The 17914-nt window shown below is 41.2% G+C and overlaps 1 protein-coding gene across 1 annotated transcript in view; it reads right to left on the bottom strand.

Annotated features, from left to right (window-relative positions):
• Positions 1–8353: 8353 nt before the first annotated feature.
• The window catches only part of ROCK2 (Rho associated coiled-coil containing protein kinase 2), a 157356-nt gene continuing 147795 nt past the window's right edge, over positions 8354–17914 (bottom strand). The window contains exons 32-33 of the mRNA XM_015416412.1: positions 11175–11281; positions 8354–9963 (exon numbers count right to left, since the gene is read on the bottom strand). Coding sequence (XP_015271898.1) covers positions 11188–11281 — 94 coding nt within the window. The 3' untranslated portion in view covers positions 8354–9963; positions 11175–11187. The remainder of the gene's footprint in view (positions 9964–11174; positions 11282–17914) is intronic.

Genomic DNA, 17914 nt, shown 5'->3' with positions numbered 1-17914 from the left:
TCAGCAGCCAGTGCAGCGCTTTCAGCACAGGCCGAATGTGGTCCCTCCTCGAGAGACCCATCAACAGCCTGGCCGCAGCATTCTGCACTAGCTGCAGCTTCCAAACTTGCAACAAAGGCAATACAATCTAAATGGGAGAAGGAGATGAACCTATCAGTACAGGAGGTAAATAAACTAATGAAGGGAATACTTGAAATAAAAATGGAGAAATTTAAAGAACTGGAAATGAAACTAATCTTGAAATGGTATAAGACACCTGTTCAATTATCATATATGATCAAGGGAATGAAACCAGAGTGTTGGCATTGTAAAAGGGTAAGGGGATATTATGCACATCTTTGGTGGGAGTGCCCTAAGGTAATGGAATTTTGGAATCTAATTTTGGAAAAGGTGGATAATTTATGTAGTGTTAAGACTGAGTTGAATGAGAAAGTGTTATTTATGGGACTGCTGGGAAATAATCAAGTAGATAAAACCAAAAAGGATTTGTCTAAAGCTATGATTCTAGCTGCTCATGCGGTAATAGCATATGGATGGAAAGACGCTTTAAAATGGACTTTGGAAAGTTGGAACCATTACCTTTATGAATGGATTCAATCAGATATTTTATTGATAATAAAACAGGAAAAGACATGGGAAGACAAGGCATTGGAAATAAGGAAGAAATGGCCTGGGTATATAAGATGGGTAAGAGAAGGGCCCCCCAATAATGATGTATTTATAAAACTCCATAGGGTGTGCTCATGGTTACAGATATAATAATAAGATTTTTTTCTGGTTGCTAGGGGGAGGGGGAGGGAATAATAAAGGGGAAAATTGATGTATTTGATGTTTGGTTATGTTATGTAATCTTGAGGGAAAGGATTATGAATGAATATGAAATGTTAAACATCAATACAAATTAAATTATTATTTTTTTTAAAAAGTTCAGTTTATTTGGTTTTTTTCCACTGGAGCATGAAAGGAATGTTTTACTGTGAATGATGCAGCTGCAGGATGCAGTATAACTTCATGCAGACCATTGCCGCATCCCAAAGTACAGTTAAAACTTCTGACAAGTAATGAGTAAGGGGAGAGAACCCTTTGGGATAATAGAAAATACTGCAGCAGTGCAAAAAGCACATTGAGGGAGGAAGTCAGGCTGAGAGTTATCACCTGTAACAGGGACGGGATAACCCTAGAGCTCTCATCTAGGGAACATGAACGCAGTGAAGATGGTTGGGGGCACCTATCTTCAATGGAGTTCCCTCTTTTCACAGGCATTGAGGTAAAAAAAAATTTAAAGGGACCAATCACAGACCAGTTGCGTTACAACACAATTATGCATGTGCAAACCGTGCGCAAACCACACACGCAAAAAACACGGCTGTTTCGCTCAATGGGTGTGTGGGAGTGTTACAATGGAACCACGCATGCGTAAAGCACAACTGGTTTCCTAAATGGGGAGGTGCATTACAACGCAACCACACCTCCGATCAAAAAACTTATTAGGGGGAGGAGAGGGGAAGGGGTGCTAGATGCGGGAAAAGGCAAAATGTGGAAATGCAATGTTCTGATGGTATTCTCCCCCACTTAGAATCAGGCCAATTATACCTGTAGGAAACGGAAAGCAAACCATTAGTGCGGAATCAGCCTCAGTCAAACAGGCATCTCTCTCCTGCAGGCTATTGTTTTCTCATCCCTCTTTTGTAGCCTATTGTGTACCTTCCTTTCAGCCATTTTGCCTGTGAGTTCTCTGCTCCATAGATCCTTAGACCTCTTATCTGCCTTCCATGCAAAGCTGTTCCTATTCTCATGGCCCATCTGAGTTTAATAACCAATTCCTAAACTTCCTTTATTTCAGGTGCACAGAAACATAAGTATAGTAGCACTATACGGGGGCATGGTCTTTGGGGTTTGTTTCTATATTTGAGTACAGCAGTGAAAATGATATACACATAGAAATGGAAATGTCCGACAATACTTACTGTAGAAGAATGGTTAGAGGTTTTATCTCAAATGCAATGTCTTTCAATGTTCTGATGGTATTCTCCCCCACTTTCAGGGGTGCTCCAGATACTGCTTTCAGAATTGTATCCCTCACATGCCTCTTCGAGAATCTTACCACAATTTCCCCAGGCAGATTATTTTTCTTTATATATCCTGAATATGACCTGTAGGCCACATACATTTCGTTTAACAAGAATTCCGCCTTTATATCTGTCACTGGGGCCAATATTTCACTCATTAGTTCCTTCAGATTCTCTCCCTTAGTCTCTGGCATGCCCTGGAAGCGAAGGATCATATTAGCCTTTTCCATTTGTAATTGTAGCAGCTGATCTTCTGTAGAAACTTGCTTCTTTTCCAGCTTTTGAACTTTCTTTTTCACATTTTGTGCAGTAGCGTCCACTTCTTTCACCTTCTCAGCTGTTTCATTCATCTTTTTGCCAATTCAATTTTATTTATTTTCAAACGATATTCCATCAAATGCTTGTAACATAATTTGAATACAGAATCAACCACAGTACTTCTTTTAAACAATATAAGTATATACTATACATACTTAACCTTTAGTTAATATTTTCAGCCAATTATACATTTTTGACCAAGTCTCTTCAAACTCTCCTCAACTCGATCCCTTGACAAACTCAGCCAACCAAGTAATAATAACTGAATTGTTTTTATTCTAACACACAAGTTCATTACTAGATGTTACGGGCTAGTAATTTCTGTTCACACACTGCAGCCCTAAGGAGACTTACACTAGGCCCTTGTTGACTTCAATGGACTACGAAGGATGTAACTCTTAGGATTGCAGTTTCTAAAGTCGATTGCCCCAGCTCACTATAGGGAAGTATCCGCAGAGGTTTTTCTGACTTATGGCAACCCCATATGGTTTTCAAGGCAAGAGACCTTCAGAGGTGGTTTGCCGTTGCCTGCCTCTCTGTGCAGAAGCAGTCAGACACATATCTAAGCTGCACAGCCCTATTCATGTGGCATTGCTTACATGGACCCACAGAACACAGCCAATGCAACTTTTAATGGCAATGGGAGTTGACGTTCATCGTTATGTTCAGCTAGAAGCTGGATCATTCAACATGTATGCATTCCCACCTGGACCTCTAGAGTGAATTTTCACCAAGGCTGCAGTTACTTAACTCTGTAAAGGGTTGACCACCAATCAGCCAGTCTTTTTACTGGCCTGACTAGTTGCTATCTACTCATTCATGTATTAAATTTGATGTTTATACCTCCCGTTCCCTGTAAACAGGGCTCAGGGTGGTGAACAACAGTGGAATTAAACAACGTATCGTATCAGTTAAAAAATTTAAATAAACAGTCTTTACTTCTTTCCATATTTTTAAAAGAGATCTACGTTTAATATGCTGATTAAAATGTTTCAGGTCTAAATTATACCATATGGCGAGTTTTAAAAGACGACTGTTACTCAATAGGAGCCACTCTCTAATCCAAACCATTGCTATAGCTTTGTAGTAAATGTACCAATCCGGAAGGCCGAACCCTCCTCTTTCCTTCCTCTCTTGCATAAGCCTAAGCTTAATTCTTGGTTTCTTAGTCTGCCATATAAAATTAGAAACCATTTTTTCCAATTCATAATTTTTTTTCTTATTTCTTACTATAGGGATATTTTGAAAAATATAAATAAGACGAGGCAGGATGTTCATTTTTATCACCGCTATACGGCCCATCAAAGATAGACATATGTCTTTCCATTTATCAAGATCTTTGTGAATCTCTCCTAAAATCTTCCTATAATTATCTTCAAAAAGTGAGCTACACCTTTTAGATATTACAATCCCCAGATATTTAACAGTTCTACATATCTCAATGCCAGTCTTCTCCCGAATATGATTTTCTATTTCTGGTGAATAGTTTTTCGTTAGAATCTTAGTTTTTTGGAAGTTCACCTCTAGCCCTGCTACATTACCATATTGTTTCAACACTACAAGTAATTGGTCTATTGATTCCATTGGGTTCTCTAAAATGAAAGCCAAATCGTCTGCATATGCCTGTAATTTAAATTTTTCTCCTTTTACATTTAAACCTTTAATACTATCATCTTCTCTTACTATATCATTTAGAAGTTCTAAAGCAAAAATGAAAAGTAACGGGGAAAGGGGGCAACCCTGTCTTGTTCCCTTCTGGATTAAGAAGGATTGTGTAGTGTCTCCATTAAAACAGATCTTTGCTTGTTGCTTATGATATATAGCCTTAATCATACGATAAAATACTTTCCCACACTCATAATGCTGTAATTGCCTTAGTAAAAACTCCCAACTCAGGTTGTCGAATGCTTTTTCAGCGTCTAAGAATAACAAGGCAACCTGTTTATCAGGGTGGGTTTCATAAAATTCCAAAACTCTCAGTTAGTTTCGATTTCAAAGGTTTCTCTTTCTCCGTCCTCTTCCCCGCCATCTTTCTTGTTTACTTTGACAAATATTTTGAAAGTCTCTGAATATGCGCCCAAACGCCTGAACTCACCCTGGTGTTTCCTAACAGTTGTACATGCTTTCTCTTCCACTCCCCCCCCCTCAATTCGCTCAAAAGTCCATGCGGTTGGGAGGCGTTCCTCCCCCGCCCGCCCCCATACTTTCCGTTTTACAGAATGGGGTAGGGAGCTTTCTTTTCTCTTTAACCGCCGCTTGCAGCCTTCACCACTTCTCCTTCTGCCCCCCCCCCCCCGCTCGCCTGTCTTTCGGGTTCTTGGGGTAGGGAGCTTTCTTTTAAGTTGACAAATTTCGCTCAGTCCGACTCACGTTCATATAAGGTCTTACAACCCCGCTTTACACCGTTTCGGCCTCTCGCTCTCCCACGCTTGCCTCGGTCAGTGTCACTAGATCCCATTTGGGCACTTTGCAGGAAGGACCATTGGGATGGAGGAGCGCCTCAATTCACCCACAACACGCAGGTGAAGAGGCGACTCCTCGAGAGTCCCCTGGCTAGGAGCCTTCCGCCAGGCTCCCGGGGGGGGTAACGGGCCAGCGCTCCCCCTCCTTCCCACTGTGCACAGAACGCATCCCCGGGAGGTCCGGGAGACGCGTCTGCCTAGCGTGCCACCATTAACTGGAAGCCCGCCTGTGAGATTTTTGAGGCTGTGTCAAACTCTGCAATTCATTCAATTGGAGGGTGCTTTTTACTAACGCAAGAAGCTTCTTCCAGAGTAAGAAAGTTCTACCATTGGAGTACAACCAATTATATTTGAATGCTGTTCATTTAAACATATCCTCTATCTCAAAAAGTTCAGAGTATATGTTAAATATACAGAGTTGCTTTATCCTGAGTCACACCATAGTTCAACATTGTAGCTCTCTCATGACTAGCCAGAGCTGATGTGTAGATTTTGAAGCCAAAGACTCCCCAGGACTTGGTATTAAGGTCTGTTTGTTTAAACTGGATATTGAACCAGGGACCTTATACATGCAAAATATGTGCTCCATTACTTTGCTATGCGCACTGCCCATCCTTCAGTCAGTTCTGTTTTTATTCTTTCTGCTTTGCTTTCGTACAGAAATGATCCTTTCTAATTAGTGCAGCAAGTAAATTTGCTCAGCTCAGATGTCTCTGGCAGACTAAGGATTCTGGACAAGTGAATATTTTGACTTGGAGTTTAGCTACACACACCTGTGCAGGTAAGTGTGCAAATATGTTTTGCCTACAGTGTCAAGAAATACTGGATGTGATCTAGGGCAACTCATAATGTGCTTCTGGATGCAAACACACAAACCAACAAAAACCACTCTTGCTGTGCACACATTAAAATTTAGCAGTTTTAGTACCTAAATGTTGCTTGTTGCAATGGCAGTAGGACCCCTCTTATTAACAGGAGACTGAACTAAAAAGAAAAAGAAAAAAAAGGAACTATAGGTTAGATCCAAGGACTCTCTTTTAAGTGAACACCTTCTTCCACTGGAGGAAGATTCTTACTTAGCAGAAGAGCCTTTGGGTCCAACCCTAATACCATCTGAAATCTTTTCCCTGTTTACTTATCCTAAGGTACAAGCTACCAGTCATTTCTCTAGCTATAGAAGGATATGCTCAGTTTGGAAAGAATACCTTAAAACATAAGGATATACTTACAGGGGTAACCATTTACTAAAGCAATTTCCTACTCTGACTGCTTTTTTCACCTTGTATTAGTTCCAGGATTTCATTTTGCAATTTTAGGGCATTTGCAATGTAATCTGAGTCTTTCAGGGAAAACACAGATTCAGATATGTTTGTATTGTTTCTGGAAAACTAAGATGCCATAATTCATCAAAATATGTCTTAGACAGTGTCCTTCCATGTCTGATAGAAATGAAGACATTTCATCCACTGTAGCCTTCTGACCAGTGTAGGTATTAGTCCATATGGCTCCACAACCCTGAGAATAAATTTTCCCAGGGTCAGAAAGGACTGGAGGGAAGATCTGTAATGTTCACATCTGTGGACTGCAGAATCCAAGGTATTTGTATAATTCCTCTCAGGTTTCTTCTGGATGTTAAAACTATACTTACTCAATTACAGCAAGAATATTCACAGCATTGATGACAACAAAAGATATTGCTTTTATTTATTTGCTGACTTGTTACTGTGGCATCTTAAGTGACAGGCAGATGGCTTTTTAGGTGGTCATTTTTAATATGCTTGACTGAGAACCATTTTGCTGTAGTGGGCAAGTATGTTTAATGTTTTAGCATTAGATCCCTATTTAATTTAAAGGTTTAGGGGAAAGTAACAGCTTTTGTAGGGAATGAATGAGCCTATGACTATATACTCATCGCTAGGGGAATTAGAATTTGAAAGATGGGACAGGAATACACCTTCCTTCTAATCCAAACCCTGCAGCACCAGTGGAAATTGTACTGGTTATTTTGCCTCCAGCTGTGTATCACAATACTGACATGCACTTGGGATGCACATCCACTGTGCATTGTAAGCTTGCTATTCCAGTATGAGAATCTGTGCACGAAAGCACACTATACTGTAGATTCCTCCTTGTTGGATCAAGGCATAAGAACACAGGATTTGGGGTTGCCATATACTTACAGAGGGTACCAAGGCATACCTAAAACACAGTTACAAGAACAATACCCCCAAGGTCTCGTCAGTTTAACAAATACCCTGAATCAAATTTTCTATAATGAAAGGGAGATAAGCAGTGGCTCTCTAAACTGTGATAGTGACAAGAAAGCTCAGCCTAGTCAGTAGAGTTATCTTGTAAAATGTCCATGTATTCAATGGTGGTCATGTAAGTGACATTGCAAATAGAACTAAAAGTTCTTTAACGACTCTCCTTCAGAGGTCTCTCAATTGTATGGGTCTCAATTGCATGGAGAACAATTGACAGAGTGTGATGTTGCAAGTCTGATCCCTTGGACCACACTAGAATCATGCTTCATTCCTCTGACAAACAATCGAGTACTGTATAATACACCTGTTAAGTGAGATCACTGTTGATCAGATTCCTCCATGTTCCAGCAAAAGGACCAGCAGACGACACTATAGTATTGAGCATATTTTAAAGATAAGCAACATCTTTGTTATTGGAAATCTTCCCCAAGTTAAGCATCATGCATTTTCCCAATCATCATGGTGAGTGCCATCTTTTTGTAATCTGGAATCCTAAAGAGAGAGTTCTCTAAGTAATTACATGCATTCTTAATTTTTTTATCAACTTGCCGACATCAGGAATGATTTTATCTTACTCAAATAAGTTTATTTAAAAATATATTTTTTCCAATTTAGAACTTCCCACAATTAACAATTTATATATAAAATATGTATGCCTTCAGTGAATGGAAATAGTTTTTATTGTACACATACTTGAAAACAAGTTTTTTATGCAAAATATGAATTTCTTAAAATATGTTGTACTCTGGCTATTCGAAGCAAGCAGGCAAAATGGTAAAACAATCTTTTGGTGTGCACTGGGGCTTCAAGAATAACTGAAACGGTAAAAAGTATAGTTTAAACTGTGGGATGCACAGCTTTAAAAATGTGCATAAATTATATAATTGACTATACAGTTGGTAAGTATCAGTGTATTAGTGGAAAGAGGTGTTTATAGGTACACTCTACCAGGTCCTTCTCTCAATTACTATTAATTTCAATTGAGTTTAGCACGGCTATGGATGAGATGGTTAGACAGTGTCATAGATGCAACGAACATGAAGTTGAGCAAACTTCAGAGGACGGCGGAAGACCGGAAGGCCTGGCGTGATCTGGTCCATGGGGTCGCGAAGAGTCAGACTCGACTGTGTGACTGAACAACAACAATGGATCCCAGCATGCTGTGAGATTAAACCTGTTGTATCTTACTCCTGCAAAAGCTTCAATGAAGCAAGCAGGAATTGCAAAGGAGTCTTGGTTAGTGAGTTGTTCCCTTGAGAACTCTAGTGAGAGCCCAAGTCCATTTTTTATTGTTGTGATATTACACAATTCCTGGTTCTCTCCTTCCAAGTACTTAACTTCTGTTTCTAAAGAACACAAATCTAGTGAAATGTCTTATTTCCTTCATTGAAATGTTACATTCTATATTTCATTAGCACACAACATATGCATATGCATATATATAAGTTTTTTTAAAAAAGAGACTGAGGAGGAGGCTACAATATGTCTTTTACTGCCAACATATTTAACATAGCATACTGTAGTTGTATAAAACATCCATTTTCTGGGATAAATTCTGGACATGGCATAAATGAGCTCACAAATTATATTTTGTACACTATTTTTTAAAAATCAGATTTAAGTGCCTCCAAGGCCTTTTCCTCCCAGCAATGTTCTCAAAAATACACAACTGAAATTATTTTCCTACTCCTACAGCTATGGGCTAAGTGACCAGGATTCCAACAAAAAAAGGTTTAAAATACATCTACAGTATGTTTCAGTTACTAACGGGTTTGTGACAATCCTTAGATATTGTGCGGTAAGATTGTAAAAACAGCTATTTTTCCCTCCAGAAATCAAAATACCTTGATAATATGGGTGGAAAAAAGGCAGAATGGAGTTTTATAGCACTTAGTTAGGGGAATCTAAAGTCAATGGCTAATATTGAGGTCTGTAAATAAAGTTCAATGGAAAAGTTGAGCTTGTGTATGAAAGCTATATATTAGTTCTAATACTACCAGTTCATTGTTTCTGCAAATCAGTATTTGACCCAGTCTTCTCTTCCAAACCTTTCAATATACATTCAAAATAAACTGACATTGATATGAACTATTATATGTAAACATAGTGCACTATATTTTTCTGCAACAAAGCAAAACTGCATTCTAAGAGCTGGTAAACCTCTAATTTCTCTCTCTCTTAAATATCTAGAATGGGCATAGACTTTAAAGGGAACAAAATTAATTTAAGGCATTCAAAACCAGTAAAACGGCTGCCCACTAAAATAAATGAAATTAGCATCTGCTCGGAACTCTTATTATACTTAATCTGCTCAATGCAGACATGCAGTTTTCAATATATATGTATGAATGATATGAACTTCAAAAATATGGCTTTATACAAGTGCATAGTTGCAACTGCAGTGAATGGTATATGATTAATATGTATAAAAATAAAGTGGAAAGTTTAAAAAAAACCCTCTTGCAGCATTACAGTACAATACAATATACATATGTACACATACACAAACACATACACACAGTATATGGTCACTTCTTTAGGATGCAGCCATCAGTGTGACAGAATCTTCTCTCACCCCCAGCCCCCTCCATCCTCTGGCACCTTTGCTGGTGGTGGCATTTCTCTACCGAGGCTGGATAAGGGATGGATTCTCCTTGTATTCCTGTACTTTCTAATCCTTTTGTGAAATGTAGTGCTATAGATTTATATATAGCTGTCTTTCAGAAGTATATATATATATATGTATATATATATATATATTTCATTTGTTTCGGGATACAGTATCTCAGTCTTTTTTCAGTGGGAAGAAAATCACCTTCAACAGTGACTACATTGACAGAAGGCAGTTAGCTAGAAAAAAAGAAGAAACATTTGGTTAGCAGATTATTTTGTGGTCTTCAGGCCTAGATATTAATTACACTGCTCTTAAAATGAGTAGCAAACGCCGCTGTGCTACAGTTTCTTCACACTCAACTGAATGAGGCTAAGCATGTAGCATTTCTGCTTTGATACATACACAATAAAGCTTTTGCAGGCAGAACCAATCTGGGACTCCCTTTGGTGTGCACTCAGAAAAGAAAGTAATATGTAAATAAAAGTCAGCCACTGACAAAGCAGTAACATCCTGTTCAAGTAAAACTACCTGGCAAACTAATCTGTACTGAACTCCCTCTTAAGCTTCCTATCCAGGCCAACACAGACGTGTCGCTATAAATCCATATTGTGGCTGAGTTGCCTTTGTAGCAATGCACGGAAAGCAGTTTCATCCAGTGCAATTCTCATTGTTACGGGCAGGTTTGGAAAAGCAGGCCTGGCTCCATCTTCAGGGAAGAATGGGAGAACAGAAGAAAAGGGAGCCCACTTGTGGAAAAGTCTGGAACTCTCCATCTTTCCCTCCCTTAGTTCCCAGCTTAGTTAAATACTAAACCATAGAACTTTCCAGATTAAAAAAAATACTACCTGCAATTTGTATATACCATTAGATTTCATTTAGAGATACTTTATGATAGATACGCTAATAGAGTTACTTGCAATGTAACGCTAATAGAGTTATTTGCAATGTAACCAATCTTTCTTATAAACTGTATTTGGTACAGACACAGCACTGCACACTTACATGCATTTGCGAAACAACTTAGATTGCTCTTCATAAACGCACTGTTCAATATTCTTTTAAAAAAGACATACCAATGCAGAGAAAGCCAAGTCATATGCAGATATTACGGCACTAGCAGGAAACACAGTATGCAAATCCTCTGAGCATGCAGAATATGCCCACCTCTGAGCATGCAGGAACATATAATGCACTAAACAAAACTATATCTTTGATTATTTAAAAGCTAACTGCATACAGTTAGCAATAAATACATGAAAGAGCATGTTGTGAAAACCAAGATGTATCTATGGATTTTAAGAAATTCCTTTTTCTCTCTCCAGGGAACTCATTCAGAAGTATATAATGTCATTGAAATTTTTGTATAAAGTGACTTTTGTGGGTGGGAATTTTAAAAATCCAAAACGGCATGCTTTGATAAATCCAATCCATTCTTATTGATATTCACCCAATTTTCGGCTTCAGAAATCAAACACATCATCATCATCATCAACATCTATATCATCAACATCATCAAATGACCAATCCCAGTCTTTAAATGTCAAATCAAGCAATCTGGAAAAGGAGGTTTTAATGTTTATGAATCATAGTTTGCTAAAAACATTCTCAACATAATAAAAGCTATTTCCATACACATTTTTCTATTCTGTGTTTTCAAACATATATAAACTTATTTGAACATGTATGTCAAATAAAAATAAATTCTACTGGCATGTATCCAGTCATCCACAGTGTCTGAGGAGTGGAACTTCCCTGCCTTCTGATATTTTGCTCCTGCTAGTCAGCAGACCCTCAAGATGGGCATAGGGGGCAAAGTGGGGAGATGAGTGGAACAGAGGAATTAGCAGACATCACTGCTCTTTAACATAAACAGAAATCCTGTTCTGTTGGAGGAACTTCATGCCATTGTTTAATAAAGGTAGGCCCTCCATACCATAATACCCCCCAAACTTGGAAATAAATGATTCAGTACACTGACTTCCTTTTTAAAAATTACTAAAGGTAATGAATAAATGTTGTCCAAGATAATGAATAAATGTTGTTGTGATTCAGGAGGGAAAATAGTTCTGTTAAGTAGAGCTGATGCTTGATTAAAGACATCTCAGTTGATTATATGGGTTTGAATAAGTTAGGTCTGTATATAAAGTGGAGTTCTGTAAGAGGGGAAATCTCTGTTCCCCTCTGCTGGCCTTCTTCCCATACTACCTCTGCTATCCCTTCCCCTCATAGTCCCTCCTACCCACATATCTATCTCTCCTCTCCTCCCATTCAGCTTTCCTAGGTCCCCGTTCCCTGCCCCTCCCACCCACCTATCTGTCTGTCCCCATGTTGTTTTCTCTCCTTCTTTCTCTTGCCAGCCCTCACAACTCTCGGTCTGTCCCCATGTTGTTTTCTCTCCTTCTTTCTCTTGCCAGCCCTCACAACTCTCGGTCTGTCCCCATGTTGTTTTCTCTCCTCCTTTCTCTTGCCAGCCCTCACAACTCTCGGTCTGTCCCCATGTTGTTTTCTCTCCTTCTTTCTCTTGCCAGCCCTCACAACTCTCGCTCTCTCCCCCTGTACAGCCTCTCCAACCTTCTCACAACTCTCGGTCTGTCCCCATGTTGTTTTCTCTCCTTCTTTCTCTTGCCAGCCCTCACAACTCTCGGTCTGTCCCCATGTTGTTTTCTCTCCTTCTTTCTCTTGCCAGCCCTCACAACTCTCGGTCTGTCCCCATGTTGTTTTCTCTCCTTCTTTCTCTTGCCAGCCCTCACAACTCTCACCCGCTAGGCCCCCACAGCCTCTCCAACCTTTATCTGCCTCCCCCTCAGTCTTCAGCTTTCCTTCCAACTTTGCCTCTTCTTCTCTCCGCCCTTGCAGCTTCTCCTCTTTCTTTGCTTCTTCCTCCGTAACTTCATTTTTCTTTCTTCTCCCCGTTCTATTCTGGTTTTACTTCTCCCACCCATCCTCCATTTTGACTTTCCTACTTGTTCACTGCTCCTTCTCCTATGAATACACCTTCAGTTTCCAAGAGAAACTGTGACTGTCTAGGAAAATCTTTAGAAATTACTACTGGAGATCCAGTTTGGTGTAGTGGTTAGGAGAGTGGACTCTAATCTGGGAGAACTGGGTTTGATTCCCCACACCTCCACATGTAGCTGCTGCTGTGACCTTGGGTCAGTTACAAGATCTTTCAGAGCAGTTCTCTCAAGAGCAGTTCTCGAAAGAGCTCTCTCAGCCCCATCTACCTCACAGGGTGTCTGTTATGGGGAAGGGAAGGGAAAGGAGATTGTAAGCCGCTCTGAGACTCCTTTGGGTGGTGAAGGGCGGGGTATAAATCCAGTCTCTTCTTCTTCTATCCCATCCTTACTTCCCTCACCGTCAAGGCCAGTCAGCCTGGCACTCCCCTCTCTTCACCTACCCTTCTGGCTCATGCCTGCTCACTTGCCTGTTTAGGAGAGATTATGGTGGCAAGGCTGCTGTTGGCAGTAGTAAGCAGAGACAGCTCCTGCTCCTCCTCCCCTGCCCACCTATGCTGAGAGGTGATGGCACAGTTGGCATCAGTGGCAGTCTCTCCAATGGCTCCATTCAGCTGGCTCTAGGGTTGCCAGGTTCTATCTTGTCACCAGCTTTGGGGGGTGTTCCAAGAGGAGGCAGGGATGTCCCTGACACGATGACATCATACTTAAGTGATATCATCACGCTGGGGATGCAGTCCCTTGGAAGGTGCCAGTGGCACCCGCTTGCAAAACCCATGTAACTTCAAATGATTTTTGCAAGCAGGTGCAACACAAACCTGAACTCCAAGCGGTGAATTTGCCATTTGGAATTCAGATGCGGGCAGCCCCTGCTTGCAAAAAAACATTTAAAGATAACCTTCCCTTGAAATGTTTTTTGTGTGTGTGTGTGAGTGGGGCATCAGTGTGTGAGTGGGGCACCGCACACACCTGAACTCCAAGTGGCAAATTCACTGCTTGGAATTCAGGCGTGGGGAGCCCCCCCTTGCAAAAAAAACATTTAAAGGGGGGGGGTACTGTGAACTTTGAAACGGGATGATCGGAGGTACTGTTTGTAGACAGTTTAAATTTAAGCTTAAAAGAAAAGTATTAACTTTACATGCTTGACTCAGTTTATAATGTTATAAATGATGGAAGATTGAATGTAACTAAGCTAGTTGGAGGATCTCCCCTCTTGGGATTTTAGTTAGTAGTGGGTTCTTTGCTTTATCCCTTAAATGTAGTTTTTCCTCCCCCTTTTCTGTTGTAGTTTTTGTAGTGATATAAAAAAAATAAAAAAATCCCCTCTGGGGGCTTAAAAAAAAAACCTTTAAAGGGAACCTTCCCTTTAAATGGTTTGTGCAAGCGGGGGCTGCCCATGCCTGAACTCCAAGTGGCGAATTCGTGAACTCCAGCAGGCCACATGCTTCCACTGATTAGCTGGAGGGACCTTTAAATCTCACAGGAAGGGAGGGTGCAGGGTGGCTGCCTGTGGTCACTGTTGTGGGCAGGAGCCCGTGAAATTGGGGGATCCCACACTCCCACCTGGGGACTGGCAAGCCTAGATGGCTCCTCCCTCTCCTTGCTCACAGTAGGTTTATCCTGTTGGCATAAGTACAGATAATATTCCTCTGTTTTGGTTGGACTTAGAAACCCTCCATTTTGAGGCAGTTCACATTTGTCAGCAAACTTGGGGATCCCCCAGGTCTGCACAAAAATACCCCCTCTTCTGAATCTGGCCCCCTTCTCTATCAATCTGCACATGGGAGCCAAATTTAGCATTAGATGAAGGATACTTCTCACAGATCTTTTGAACATAGACTTTTAATTGGCTTTCTGACATCACATTTTTAGCCAGAAATCTGCAACAATATCCTATATGTATCAACAGGCAAAGCATGAAATGCACAAAAATGCCTTTCACGCAGTTCTGAAAACAAACTTAGTTCTGAGTATTGCTAAATGACAATATTGTTTTTATTTTGATGGTTTTTAAAAAAATCTAAAATGGAGAATGAATTGTAAGACTTAAGAGCGTATTACAAGACAATACACAGTCTGTAAACTTAGATGCTGATATCATGTTTACTATTTCTTACGTTCCTCATATCTCCTGTATTAGGCTAATTACATATGTGCCTTACAAAAATATTGTCATTTAGGCTTCCTTACTGTTAGTTCTCACAGTTAACGTGCATTTGTGCTTGAGCCACAGGACCCTATTACTTACTGTTGAAATGTTAAAACACATAGTACAGAAAAAAATATCAGTGAAGAATAATTCGAAGAACAGGCTCAGAACTAAAATAAAAATAAATAAATGATAAAGATGTAAGAGCCAAAAGACATGGTAGATGCTGTCTTCATTTGCATTTTTCCATTTCTCCAGTTTGAACCCAGAAATCATCAGTCATACTTTCATAACTTCAAGGCAGAACAGCAGTAGTGCATTCTGTAAGATTTATTTTTCAAGATTATTCTGAGCAGAGTGTGGTGGACATAGGGATGCCAAGTCCCCCCAGGGGGTGGGGAAACCCCCGCCTGGGAGGCCCGTTCCCCACCGCCGCCGGATTGGGCCCCCGGGGGGAACCCCACCCCCAAAGCACGTCACACGGAAGTGACGCAAGCACGTCGGGGACATTGGGGGTGAGGCCACAATCATCCGAGGGAAAACTATGGGCTGGACTCCCCCGCTACAGAACAGGTAAGCACTTGGCAACCCTAGGTGGCCATCTGGAGGAACACTGTAGTAAAGCTGTACATGTTACCTAAAAGACTTCTGAACTCTACGAAGGTTTGTGGTTTGGCCTTATAAAGCTCTTATGACCACAGGTCCTTTTGGATTTTTGAGGAAAGGTAGTGGGCAGTACCACAAAATGGCTGCCACAAGAGGCAAATATAATCACAAAATATTGGGAGATTCCAGGCTCAAGTATCTTTGTATAACAGAGAGAGCTGCCTATAATTAAACAGGCACTCCCATACAGACCCAAAGGTGATGCCTTCTGGGGTGTTCTAAAGCTCTTCCTACTCCAGTGAGATGCAAGAAAGCAGCAAAGGCTCTTTGCTTAGGAAAAGAAGGAAGTGGGCACCAGGAAACACAATAGCAGGCACTAATGCTATAGGATATGACTAGCTATAAACCATAGCAAATGCATAGCATTACTGAGTTGTTAAAGACAGGGAATTCAGACAATATGATCAATTCTGACACTCATCTGATTTCTAACAACAAAAATTTGTTTATTATGCAAAGCTAAAAAAAGTACAAAAATATGAAAAATATGAAAAAGTACAAAAATATAATTATTCATGCTGTTAGTTAGCCAGGCTTTTATACCCACATAACAAGATATACATAGTATGATGTTTTCACTATGTAAATATTTTTGTGTGTCTTAATTCTATGTTTTTATGTGGAGTTCAGAGGTCATTTCGGGGGGATCGCGGGGGATCGCAGTTCCCCGGGTGAGGTACGGGGGTGGGGCACATGATGAAGCCCCGCCCCCTGCTTCCGGCTGCCCCTTTTCCGGCCCTCATTCAGCCAGGAGGAGGCAGGAGAAGAGGGAGGGTAAGTTGCTTCGTCCCTGCCTCTCCCCACCCCTGCCTGCCTGGGGCCAGGGAGGGCCTTCGTGGGGCTTCCATGCACTCCCGCCAGCCTTGCAGGTCCACCGCCGGGCCCCTCATGGGGCTCGGCAGTGGAGCTGCAAGGCCAGCGGCGGCCGGGACCGTTGAGGGCGGGGTGTGTGGCCTTATGACACACTTCCGGTGATGTCAGGGGGTGTTGCATATGCTAATGAGTTATGCTAATGAGTTCCCCTAGCTCTTTTTCTACGAAACGACCCCTGGTGGAGTTTTATATGTATGTTGCTGTAATTTAAAATTCAGGCCTATAGAGTAAGAAAGGGGGGGGGGCTGGCTGTGTTAGCCTGAGCCTCCTTTTGCCACGTGAAGGACGGTGCCCTGGCCAGGTTAGGGCCAAAGTTGGCAAAGGGCAAGTATAGCCCTCTCTGTGTGCAAAGCCAACTAGCCCAGACATGTGCTCAGGACTGTCTCTCTCTGACTCATTCAGCCATTGGTTCAGATACATCAGGCACGTACATATCTGTCATCGTGAAAGGACAAGGTCTTCAATTTCATCATCTCAAGGATGTCAGCAAACCTGCATTCCAGTGCTACGTCTCATTATCAAACCTCAGGACTTTGTCCCTCGATACTGGGAACCCCCCCAGCCACAGTCTATTGTCGTTATTGTTCTCTGGATAGCTCAGCCATTAATGGAGCCAAGACTCTGCAGTTGCCCCATGCCTTAACTAACAAAAGTTTCCCTTCCCAAACCTGGACTTCTTTTGTCCAAAAGCCCTTCTGAGCCATCCCGGACCATTTCCTTATTGTGCACACTGTCCCGAAGGCACAATTCTCCTGTATCTGGACTCCAAACCCAGCCATCTTTGGTTGTCTTCTGGGATGCGTACCACCTGGATCCCCCATCTCTTTTGGGTCTTCACAGATGTGCTTGCCAGCCGAGTAGTCTGCTCTTCACCATGGACTCTCCTCTTCAGAAGGTAGCTATAACCCCCATCAATGCTTTGCCCTCTCGTCTCTGATCTCTTTAAGATCAGTTCACCCCTTTATTTCCTAGCTCATGTGTGTGTGTATGATATTTTTATCAATTAGCTGAGCATATTAAGGTTATTTTCTTAATAAATTTCATAAAAGAGATTTCCTGTCTGTCGTCTGTGCCACTCTGAGAGGGTTCTGACTCTTATCGTTGGAGTACAATCCCTGGCTTGCACACCTATTAAGAAACAGTGTCTTAGCTAAATTCCCCCATCATAACTCAAACAGAGACCCGGTGTTGTGGCTAACAGCTGGGTGATTGAAGCATATTATGACTGGATGGTAGCTGTACCCTAGGGGGTGCAGTTGACTGGTGGGTTCAGAGAGGAGGAGAGAAAGTTAGAATGTGGGAGAGGAGGAAAGAGATTGAGTGCTGTAGGGTGTGATAGAAATCCAAGTTCTGTGTGGAAGTTATTAGTTTAAATGGCAAGTGATGGAAGTTAAGCTTTGTGCAAGTTATTAGCCTAAGTGGCAAGTAAGAAAATAAGCCGTTGTTGCTAGGTTTATATAAGGAATTTTAAAGAAACAAGAACTGTACACCTATCTGGAACCATTACACTTATGTACCTATCTGAAACCGTCAAGCTTATTAACC

This window comes from Gekko japonicus, unplaced genomic scaffold (assembly GCF_001447785.1).
Source record: "Gekko japonicus isolate JY-2015 unplaced genomic scaffold, Gekko_japonicus_V1.1 scaffold1597, whole genome shotgun sequence".
Taxonomy (NCBI): Eukaryota; Metazoa; Chordata; class Lepidosauria; order Squamata; family Gekkonidae; genus Gekko; species Gekko japonicus.
The sequence above is the reverse complement of the archived record's forward strand: the minus strand, read 5'-3'. Positions and strand labels throughout refer to the sequence as shown.